This window comes from Lactuca sativa, chromosome 1, assembly GCF_002870075.4.
Source record: "Lactuca sativa cultivar Salinas chromosome 1, Lsat_Salinas_v11, whole genome shotgun sequence".
Classification (NCBI taxonomy): Eukaryota; Viridiplantae; Streptophyta; class Magnoliopsida; order Asterales; family Asteraceae; genus Lactuca; species Lactuca sativa.
Genome location: NC_056623.2, coordinates 53,595,956 through 53,607,750, shown reverse-complemented (window position 1 = coordinate 53,607,750; position 11,795 = coordinate 53,595,956). Strand labels below are relative to the sequence as shown.

General features: G+C 34.4%; 2 protein-coding genes and 1 pseudogene across 2 annotated transcripts; all 3 read right to left on the bottom strand.

Moving 5' to 3' along the window:
- Positions 1-416: 416 nt before the first annotated feature.
- Positions 417-1,187, bottom strand: LOC111915360 (root allergen protein-like). The gene is made up of 2 exons (XM_023911022.3): positions 968-1,187; positions 417-863 (listed from the first exon to the last, which is right to left on the bottom strand). Exons 1-2 carry the CDS (start codon positions 1,146-1,148, stop codon positions 568-570), a joined length of 477 nt encoding a protein of 158 aa, XP_023766790.1. The 5' UTR covers positions 1,149-1,187; the 3' UTR covers positions 417-567.
- Positions 1,188-4,487: 3,300 nt separating this feature from the next.
- On the bottom strand, positions 4,488-5,249 carry LOC111915361 (root allergen protein-like; annotated as a pseudogene).
- Positions 5,250-10,018: 4,769 nt separating this feature from the next.
- Positions 10,019-10,846, bottom strand: LOC111915363 (root allergen protein). The gene is made up of 2 exons (XM_023911023.3): positions 10,634-10,846; positions 10,019-10,525 (listed from the first exon to the last, which is right to left on the bottom strand). Exons 1-2 carry the CDS (start codon positions 10,812-10,814, stop codon positions 10,230-10,232), a joined length of 477 nt encoding a protein of 158 aa, XP_023766791.1. The 5' UTR covers positions 10,815-10,846; the 3' UTR covers positions 10,019-10,229.
- Positions 10,847-11,795: the final 949 nt, after the last annotated feature.

The window sequence follows — 11,795 nt, the reverse complement described above, 5'->3', positions numbered from 1 at the left end:
TCCCGTTTTTTTCTTTTTCTTTCTTCCCCTGTTTTACCTGTTCTCTTCTTCCTTCCTTTTCTGTTCTGTTTTCATTTCTTGGGCAACAAGGTTGCATCAGGTATCAGGTAGATACCTTTCAGAAATCCCATCATCACTGTTTCCTGAATGAAGACCGTTCTCCCTTTTTCTCAAACAAAATGTCAAGCAGTTGAAAGGCAAAGAGAGTTATCAACCACTGTTTCTCACCTCCCTCCCTACAGTCTCATAGATTAGCAACCATTTCAAAACTGGTGGTTATCTCAATAAAAATTCTCATTCACCATAATGCAAACTGAATGAACTTTTGTAGTTTGCAACTATCATTTTTGGATGCATGATGGTAAAATTAATGCTCATAACATGAATATCAAATCCTAGAAATTGTTTACATAGACTTGTTTGCAAGGGATTCTAGATATATTTAAAAATCACATTACAAGAAAATAAAATATCAAACAAGACGAGTACATATATAAAATATAACCGGACTAAAATCGGTTTTATTTTTGCTGAACCAAGAACATGACACACCATATATAGTATTGATCAGTAAGTTTGAGGATTTGCATGGATAAAACCCTCAATCGCCTTGAAAGTTTTTTTGAATCCTTCTTTTACCATATTGAGAGCTTCCTCGGAGAGCTGAGTTTCACCTTTACAATTATGCACAATGGTAGGCTTGTATACACATCCTCCATCAGGTGAAGGTATAAACTTCACATGATGAGTCATCGAATCTAGTTGTCCCATCAAGATATCTCCTTCAAAGATTGTGTATATAATAGTGAAGTTGTTGCTATCAACAACATCAAGTTTCAACTTTCCACTTGTAAATGGGACGCCTGTGTTATCCCACAGTAAATTGGATAAAGAAAAACAGTATACAAGTCAAACATTAAAATAATTTAAAAGAGTATATATAGAACTATATTTATATCTTACTAACCATCGCCAAAAGAGACATCCCTTATTGTTCCAGTGCCTCCATCACCTTCGATGTCCACTAGGGTTTTGTAGGTTTCTGGATCGACCTTTGGTGCAATGTTGTTAAAGTCACAATATGCATTGAAAAATTTGGAAGCTGGGAGGGAAGAAGCAATCTCGAACTCAGAAGTTATAACTGCCATGATATTAAACCACTCTTTAAATTGTTTTGAATTTTGCTTCTTTGAAATGTGGTATTTATAGAACTATGGGTTGCACATGGATGAATAATGGTGTATTATTTTAATTTATCAAATGACAAATATGGAGTAGTTGCATTTTGCAAGTCAGCATTTGTTTGGACATTCCCAGGTTCCGTAGTGGGGATGTGGGGTATTATTTTAAATTATCTAATGACAACTATGAGTTAGTTGCATTTTTGGAGTCGGCATCTATTTAGACAATCCCAGCCCCAGGTTCCTTAGTGTACAGTTTTCTACATACATATTACCTAGCTAACACGTTGTTACCGTTTCTTATATTAAAAATTCTATGATATTCAATCAAGTATATAAATTGATAAAATTAATTTATAGTAGATGATATGTGAGAAAAAACAAAATGTATAATATTGAACAAGGGATATGAATCACAATCATTTTTATAGGTTCCACTCCATTAGTGGCGACGGGCGTTGCCCCTAAAGGTTCTGAATGTTGGCTCGTCGCTAATGCTCCACTTGTCCCGGCTAATGTTACCATCGCCACGAATGCCTTGTAGCCACTAAAAGTGTCGTCGCTAATCGTAGTTTTCATTTTTTTTAGTTTTTTTGAAAACGTTCCTTCCATATACAAAACAAATATATATCAAATTATAAAACTTTTATAAAAAATATAATAGCCTTATAAAAACATATAACCAAAAACACATACAAAAATACATACATAATACACATACAAAAAGACATATATATACATACAAGATATACATACAAATACACATACATATACAAAATATACATTCTACATACAAAAATTAAAATACACATATATAGAACATGTGGTGGTATGTAATCCGGCGGAGAAGAGTGGCGGTGGAATGGTGATGGTATTCCGGCAATAGGACCAATTTTCCGGTCAATTTCCGGCAGACAACAACAAATTCCAACAGATCTTCAGCAATTCCGGCAAGGGACTTAAACAATCCGACACCACCAATGAGTATGTCACATGGTGAGAAGATAAAGAATAAGCAAAACAGAAAAGAAGGAGCTGTTGCCGGAGTGGTGACAGAGAGAAAAGAGTTCATAGAAGAGGGAAGAATGAGCTGAAGGGGGTTACATCTGTGAAGGGAATTAGCGGTGACGACTTTTAGCGGCGAAATATAGAGTATTAGCGGGGACACCTTTGGGGGGAAATTTCGGCGACACCTTTGGAGGGAAACTTTGGTGGTAAAAATTTTCGAGTATTAGCACCGTCACCACTATTGGGTTTTGTAAGATGTCCACAAGAGTATTCCGTTTAGACAAGAAAGAAAAACGGAAAGTTGTTCAATTGTCACTATACATCGTGTTGATGATGTAAAGTTGTTCAAACAAAAAATGAGCAACAAGTTTGACATGAGTGAGCTTGGGCTCTTATCCTATATTACCATGGGATTGAAGTAAGTCAACATAAGGAGGGAATCACTTTAAAACAAACAGTCTATGCAAAATCCATAGTTGAAAAACCAGGTATGATTGATTGTAATCCGCATAAGTACCCTATGAAGCCAAGACTGGAGCTAATTAAAGATGAACAAGGAGTACCTGTTGATCCCAAATTCTATAGGAGTATAGTTGGTGGATTAAAATATTTGACACATACACGACCACACATCACTTTTTCAGTTGGAATGGTGAGTCGTTTAATGGAAAGACCAACTTCACAACACCTGTAAGCCGTGAAACATATTCTAAGATACATAAAATGAACATCTATGTACGGTCTGGAATATGTAAGAAGCAATGAAGAATACGGTGCCATAGGCTATACAGATAGCGATTTAGCTAGAGATATGATTGATAGGAGAAGTGCATCGGGTATGCCATTTTATCTCAATGATAACCTTGTTACATGGAAGTCACAGAAGCAACAAAGCATGGCACTTTCATCGTGTGAAATGGAATTTGTGGCCACTACAAGTGCCACATGTCAAGGAGTTTGGATTAGAAGATTGTTTGGAGAGTTAACCGGAAGAAGAAGCAGCCCTCAAGTGTTGTATGTTGACAGCAAATCAGCTCTGGAACTGATGCAGAACCCGGTGTTCCACTAAGAAGCAAGCATATAGATACAAGATACCACTTCATACGTGAACTGGTTGAGAAAGGAGATGTCATTGTGCAACATGTGGGAACTACTGAACTGTTGGAGCAAAACTACACAGTAGAGCTACATCTTTCTAATCTCTTACGTTCACATTCAATAGAATAGCCTACAATATATATAGAGGATTGAAAAACCACGTCTGCCTAGTCAACAACAACAAAACAGAAACTAACTAACCCCTATCTGCAAATAAATGTGGCCACATGGCTTTTACTTATTCAAACTCCACAAGGACTAAAATACCCCTAAGGATAATCACGTGATTGACTCAATTTGGATTAACACCAACATGAACAACGGGCTGATATACTCAAAAAATTTATGGCTAAAGTGAAGTTTGAAGAGATGAGAAGTCTTGGGAGTAAAGAACATCTCCGTTCCTGAATTAGGAGGGAAAATGTTGTTGTAATTCAAGAATTAGCCCTCAGGGGCATTTTGGGAATTTTATGGGGAATTTCCTTTTAAGCGTTATCTGTGTTAGTTTATGATACCATTTGTTTTAGTATAATTAAAGATATTGTTTTATGTTTATTTAATCAAGTATTTAGCAATAAAAGTTTCTTTTCCAGCAAGTATTTCACAGCTCCAATTTTTTTCTTTCTTCACCTGTTTTGCCCTGTTCTCTTCTTCCAATTCCTTTTGCCTTCTGTTTTCCTTTTCTTAGGCAACAAGGTTGCATCAGGACAGTGGCAGATCTTAGTGGTGCCCCAGGGGTCCGGGCCACTGCTCCGATGCCGGCACGTAGTGTAAAAAAAAAATTTAATGTTTTTTCTATTGGGTGCACCGGCGTAAAACACGAGTGACACTACTAATATAGATTTATTTGGAAAAAAAAATTTAGTGTCACCCCTATGAAAATGTTCTGCGTCCGCCACTGCATCAGGAGGTATGGGGTAGATACCTTTCAGAAATCCCATCATCACTGTTTCCTGAATGAAGACGGTTCTCCCTTTTTCTCAAACAAAATGTCAAGGAGTTGAAAGGCAAGGAGAGTTATCAACCACTGTTTCTCACCTCCCTCTCTACAGTCTCATAGATTTGCAACCATTTCAAAACTGGTGGTTATCTCTATAAAAATTCTAATTCACCAGAATGCAAATTGTGACTTTTGTAGTTTGCAACTATCATTTCTGCATGCATGATGGTAAAATTATTGCTCATAACATGCATATCACATCCTAGAAATTGTTTACATAGACTTGTTTGCAAGGGATTCTAGATATATTTAAAAATCACATTACAAGAAAATAAAATATCAAACAAGACCAGTACATATATAAAATATAACCGGACTAAAATCCATTTTATTTTTACTAAACCAAGAACATGCCACACCATATATAGTACTATTGATCAATAAGTTTGAGGATTTGCATGGATAAAACCCTCAATGGCCTTGAATGTTTTTTTGAATCCTTCTTTTACCATATTGAGAGCTTCCTCGGGGAGCTGAGTTTCACCTTTACAATTATGCACAATGGTAGGCTTGTATACACATCCTCCATCAGGTGAAGGTATAAACTTCACATGATGAGTCATCGAATCTAGTTGTCCCATCAAGATATCTCCTTCAAAGATTGTGTATATAATAGTGAAGCTGTTGCTATCAACAACGTCAAGTTTCAACTTTCCACTTGTAAATGGGACGCCTGTGTTATCCCACAGTAAATTGGATAAAGAAAAACAGTATACAAGTCAAACATTAAAATAATTTAAAAGAGTATATATAGAATTATATTTATATCTTAATTACTAACCATCGCCAAAAGAGACATCCCTGATTGTTCCAGCGCCTCCATCACCTTCGATGTCCACTAGGGTTTTGTATGTTTCTGGATCGACCTTTGGTGCAATGTTGTTAAAGTCACGATAGGCATTGAAAATTTTGGAAGCTGGGATGGAAGAAGAAATCTCGAACTAAGAAGTTATAACTGTCATGATATTAAATCACGCTTTAAATTGTTTTGAAATGTGCTTCTTTGAAATGTGGTATTTATAGAACTATGGGTTGCACATGGATGAATAATGGTGTATTATTTTAATTTATCGAATGACAAATATGGGGTGGTTGCATTTTGTAAGTCAGCATTTGTTTGGATACATTCCCAGTTCCATAGTGGGGTTTTATTTTAAATTATCTATTGACAAATATGAGTTAGTTGCACTTTTAGAGTCGGCATATTTGGACAATCCCAGCCCCAAGTTCCTTAGTGTACAGTTGTCTACATACATGTTACCTAGCTAACACGTTGTTACCATTTCTTATATTAAAAGTTGTATGATATTCAATCAAGTATATAAATTGATAAAATTAATTTATAGTAGATGATATGTGAGAAAAATTAAAATGTATAATATTGAACATGGGATATATGAATCACAATCATTTTTATTGGTGTTCCACTACAAGAATAATGGTCATTAGTGGCGACGGACGTTGCCGCTAAAGGTCCAGAATGTTGCCGCGAATACCTTTAGCGGCGATACGTCGCCGCTAATATCTTTAGCGGTGACACGTCGTCGCTAATGGGTTACCGTTGTTGGCTCGTTGCTAATGCTCCACTTGTCCCAACAAATGTTTACCGTCGCCACTAATCGGAGTTTTCATTTTTTTTTTTTTTTTTTAGTTTTTTGAAAACGTTCCTTCCATATACAAAACAAAAATTATAAAATTATAAATTTTTTATAAAAAATATAGAAGCCTTATAAAAACATATAACCAAACACACATACATACATACAAGAATACATACATAATACACATACAAAAAGACACACACACACACACACACACACACATATATATATATATATATACACACACACACACACATACAAGATATACATTCAAATACACATACATATACAAAATATACATTCTACATACAAAAATTAAAATACACATATATAGAACATGTGGTGGTGTGTAATCCGGTGGAGAAGAGTGGCGGTGGATTGGTGGCGGTATTCCAGCAATAGGAGCAATTTTCCGGCCAATTTCTGGCAGACAACAACAAATTCGGACAGATCTTCATCAATTCCGGCAAGGGACTTAAACAATCCGACACCACCAATGAGTATGTCACATGGTCAGAAGATAAAGAGTAAGCAAAACAGAAAAGAAGGAGCTGTTGCCGGAGTGGTGACGGAGAGAAAAGAGTTCAAAGAATGAGCTGAAGGGGGTTATATCTGTGAAGGGAATTAGCGGCGAAATATAGAGTATTAGTGGTGACACCTTCGGGGGGAAATTTTTGATGGTCAAAATTTTTGAGTATTATCGGCCACACCTTTGGAGGGAAACTTTGGCAGTCAAAATTTTCGAGTATTAGCACCGTCACCACTATTGGGTTTTGTAAGTTGTCCATAGGAGTATGCCGTTTAGACAAGAAAGAAAAACGGAAATCTACTTATACTTGGAATTTATGTGGATGACTCAATTGTCACTATAAATCGTGTTGATGATGTAAAATTGTTCAAACAAAAAATGAGCAACGAGTTTGACATGAGTGAGCTTAGGCTCTTATCGTATTACCATGGGATTGAAGTAAGTCAACATAAGGAGGGAATCACTTTAAAACAAACAGTCTATGCGAAATCCATACTCGAAAAACCAGGTATGATTGATTGTAATCCACATAAGTACCCCATGAAGCCAAGACTAGAGCTAATTAAAGATGAACAAGGAGTACCTGTTGATCCCACATTCTATAGGAGTATAGTTAGTGGATTGAAATATTTGACACATATACGACCATACATCGCTTTTTCAGTTGGAATGGTTAGTCGTTTAATGGAAAGACCAACTTCACAACACTTGTAAGTCGTGAAACATATTCTAACATACATAAAATAAACATCTATGTATCGTCTAGAATATGTAAGAAGCAATGAAGAATACGGTGTCATATGCTATACAGATAGCGATTTAGCTAGACATATGATTGATAGGAGAAGTGCATCACGCATGCCATTTTATCTCAATGAGAACCTTGTTACATGGAAGTCACAGAAGCAACAAAGCATGGCACTTTCATCGTGTGAAAGGGAATTTATGTCTGCTACAAGTGCAACATGTCAAGGAGTTTGGATAAGAAGATTGCTTGGAGAGTTAACCGGAAGAAGAATCAGCCTTATTGTATGTTGATAGCAAATCAGCTCTAGAACTGATGCAAAACTCGGTGTTCCACGAAGAAGCAAGCATATAGACACAAGATACCATTTCATATGTGAACTGGTTGAGAAAGGAGATGTCATTGTGCAACATGTGGGAACTACTGAACAACAGGCTGATATACTAAAAAAATCTATAGCTAAAGTGAAGTTTGAAGAGGTGAGAAGTCTGTTAGGAGTAAAGAACATCTCGATTCCTGAATTAGGAGGGAAAATGTTGGCGTAATTCAGGAATTAGCCCTCAGGGGCATTTTGGGAATTTTATGGGGACTTTCCTTTTAAGAGTTAAAACATAACAAAAATAAAATTTCAAACAAATAATTCTCATTTAGAATATAAGTTCTTTAAACTTACGAGTGATTATATTGCTAAAAAAAAATATATGTGCATTATAATTCTTTAAATCTTATACTTATAAATACATATGTTTTAATGTTTACATATTACTTATAAATTTTGTAATCCAAAAACAACAGACTTTTTTTTTATCAAACAAATAAGAATTTTTTTTAATTAATCTACCCTAATAAATAAGAATGATTTTGCCACATGTCATTCTCTCATTTAATTTGCCACATGTCATTTTGTCATAATTTAGAGATATATTTATTTTCCACTTGTCATTTATTTCATTTTCCATTTCTAATATATTATTAATTAGTTTCCATAAATTAAAACTACCATAATGATATTAATTTCAAATTTTAAATTTTAAATTTCAATTTCAATTTCAAATAAATTTACAGTTTAAACCTTTGTGTTTAACATTTTGTTATAATTAACCTGTTTAGTATACGGGTCTGATAACTAAACAATAATTTTAATTTATTTATTTTTTGCATGTTTTTTTTCTCATAATTTTTATTTATTTCAAATTTCGAATTCAAATAAACTTTTCATTTAATCGTTTCTATTTAACATTTTGTTTTAATCAACCCATATAATATACGAGTTTCACAACTAGTAAGAGAATAGTTGTGATTATTTTACTGTATTCCTTTTATCCATGTCCGTACGCTTTTTATCCATGTCTATACGTTTTCTATGCGATTCATCTCATATGTGAGAAAAATAAAACATAGAAAGCCAAACATAGTGAGAGAAAGAAAGAGAAGTACCATTACTATATCTTACTCCGATATAGAGCAGGCGGAAACAGCAAGTGCACGGTGGAAGTAAGATGTTAGCGGTTCGGCGATTCGACGACCAGGGTAGAGCAGACCTAGAGATTACAGAGGCGGTGATATGTCTGTTGATCGGTGAAGATAAAGAGAAAGAGAGTGCACGAAGATGGTGAGAGTGCAGGGACCGATAGACATTTCCGGTGAGACTATGAGTTTTCGGGCGGCCGAAATAAATTTGCTGGGTTTTATGTTTTCTTAAACTCAAAGTTTGAGTTAAAAATTGTGTAAATTTCACTGAATCTTTATTCTTTTATAGGAATTTGAGAGATAGTTTCTTAATGAAACAATATTTCTTTTGATTTTTTCAGTGATTTTCGGAAGTTTGGTTGATTGGTTATTTAAAAGTAATCTAAAACGAGGGGGCCTAATCAACATATTTAATTGTTACCGGTTTTATTTCATAAACAAGCAATATAGAGGAGTATTATAAACCTTAAAACCTGGGGGGCATGGCCCCCAGCCCCCATTACCATCTGCCACTGGCTGATATACATAAAAAATCTATGGCTAAAGTAAAGTTTGAAGAGATGAGAAGTCTGTTACGAGTAAAGAACATCTGGGTTCCTGAATTAGGAGGGAAAACATTGGCGTAATTCAGGAATTAGCCCTTAGGGGCATTTTGGGAATTTTATGGGGACTTTCCTTTTAAGCGTTATTTTTGTTAGTTTAGGATACCATCTGTTTTAGTATATAAGGGATTTTCTAATATGTGTCCTAAGGGATAAGAAGCATTAATTGATGATATATATTACCATAATTAATTATAAAATACATTAATTATAAGAAATGTTACCATAATTAAATATGAAGGGCATTAATAATTTCCATAATAAATGTATTTTGAATTTAAATATGGTAATATTTTTCATAATTAATATTTCTTATGTGTGCCCTTAGGGCACATATTAGAAAATCCCTTAGTATAAATAACGATATTGTTTTATGTTTATTTAGCAATAAAAGTTTCTTTTCCAGCAAGTATTTCACAGCTCCAATTTTTTTCTTTCTTCACCTGTTTTGCCCTGTTCTCTTCTTCCAATTCCTTTTCTGTTCGGTTTTCTTTTCTTGGGCAACAAGGTTGCATCAGGTATCAGGTAGATACCTTTCAGAAATCCCATCATCACTGTTTCCTGAATGAAGACCGTTCTCCCTTTTTCTCAAACAAAATGTCAAGGAGTTGAAAGGAAAGGAGAGTTATCAACCACTGTTTCTCACCTCCCTCCCTACAGTCTCGTAGATTAGCAACCATTTCAAAACTGGTGGTTATCTCAATAAAAATTCTCATTCACCATAGTGCAAACTGAATGAATTAACTTTTGTAGTTTGCAACTATCATTTTTGGATGCATGATGGTAAAATTAATGCTCATAACATGAATATCACATCCTAGAAATTGTTTACATAGACTTGTTTGCAAGGGATTCTAGATATATTTAAAAATCACATTACAAGAAAATAAATATCAGACAAGACGAGTACATATATAAAATATAACCGGACTAAAATCCGTTTTATTTTTACTGAACCAAGAACATGACACACCATATATTATATATAGTATTGATCAATAAGTTTGAGGATTTGCATGGATAAAACCCTCAATGGCCTTGAAAGTTTTTTTGAATCCTTCCTTTACCATATTGAGAGCTTCCTCGGGAAGCTGAGTTTCACCTTTACAATTATGCACAATGGTAGGCTTGTATACACATCCTCCATCAGGTGAAGGTATAAACTTAACATGATGAGTCATTGAATCTAGTTGTCCCATCAAGATGTCTCCTTCAAAGATTGTGTATATAAGAGTGAAGTTGTTGCTATCAACAACGTCAAGTTTCAACTTTCCACTTGTAAATGGGACGCCTGTGTTATCCCACAGTAATTTGGATAAAGAAAAACAAAATACAAGTCAAACATTAAAATAATTTAAAAGAGTATATATAGAATTATATTTATATCTTAATTACTAACCATCGCCAAAAGAGACATCCCTGATTGTTCCAGCGCCTCCATCACCTTCGATGTCCACTAGAGTTTTGTATGTTTCTGGATCGACCTTTGGTGCAATGTTGTTAAAGTCACGATAGGCATTGAAAAATTTGGAAGCTGGGAGGGAAGAAGCAATCTCAAACTCAGAAGTAATAACTGTCATGATATTAAATCACTCTTTAAAATGTTTTGAATTTTGCTTCTTTGAAATGTATTATTTATAGAACTATGGGTTGCACATGGATGAATAATGGCGTATTATTTTAATTTATCGAATGACAAATATGGGGTAGTTGCATTTTGTAAGTCAGCATTTGTTTGGACATTCCCAGCTTCCATAGTGGGGAATTATTTTAAATTATCTAATGACAAATATGAGTTAGTTGCACTTTTAGAGTCGGCATATTTGGACAATCCCAGCCCCAAGTTCCTTAGTGTAAAGTTTTCTACATACATGTTACCTAGCTAACACGTTTTGCAATTTTTTATATTAAAAGTTCTACAATATTCAATCAAGTATATAAATATAAATTATTATTATTATTATTATTATTATTATTATTATTACTATTAAGCACAGGTAGTACAAAACGGCCTTTGGCCTAGCGTACTGACGCTCTCAAATGAGGTGTCATGGGTTCAAATCTCATTAGGAGATATAGATGGTATTTAGGAGTAGGTTAGTTTGTCGGTTTAGGGGAAAAAAAAGCACAGGTTTATGCTTATATATGTAAGTCAATCACTAAGGACTACTTTATGCTCCTTTGGATTATTGAGAAAAATTAACCGTGCATATGTTGATAAAATTCTTCAATGTCCAAAGTTGGTTTGGGCACTGTCTACCATGCAAGGAACCAATGAGCATACATGTATTCTTTTTCATTTTATTTCATTAGTATTCAGATTTTGATGTTATTTTATTGACAATGGGGAGATAAATAAGTTCTACCGGTTGCCATATGTGACTATGTATTTTTTTTTTTCAAAAAAAGGAAAATGTGGATATGTTACTTCTATCCTATTTAGTTTTTACAAATAACATTCCTTACTAATTTTTTGATCAGATAGCATGAACAAAATGTGAATTTTATTTCTTATTTCTGTCTAAGATTGGTTCTTCAAGATCAGTTCAAGAGGCTAAACA

Bases quoted from the DNA above. Each gene is read 5' to 3' on its own strand.
- LOC111915360 (XM_023911022.3), bottom strand. From the start codon at position 1,148: ATGGCAGTTATAACTTCTGAGTTCGAGATTGCTTCTTCCCTCCCAGCT. The intron at 864-967 runs GTTAGTAAGATA...GGGATAACACAG, and splicing joins GGATGTCTCTTTTGGCGATG to GCGTCCCATTTACAAGTGGA.
- LOC111915363 (XM_023911023.3), bottom strand. From the start codon at position 10,814: ATGACAGTTATTACTTCTGAGTTTGAGATTGCTTCTTCCCTCCCAGCT. The intron at 10,526-10,633 runs GTTAGTAATTAA...GGGATAACACAG, and splicing joins GGATGTCTCTTTTGGCGATG to GCGTCCCATTTACAAGTGGA.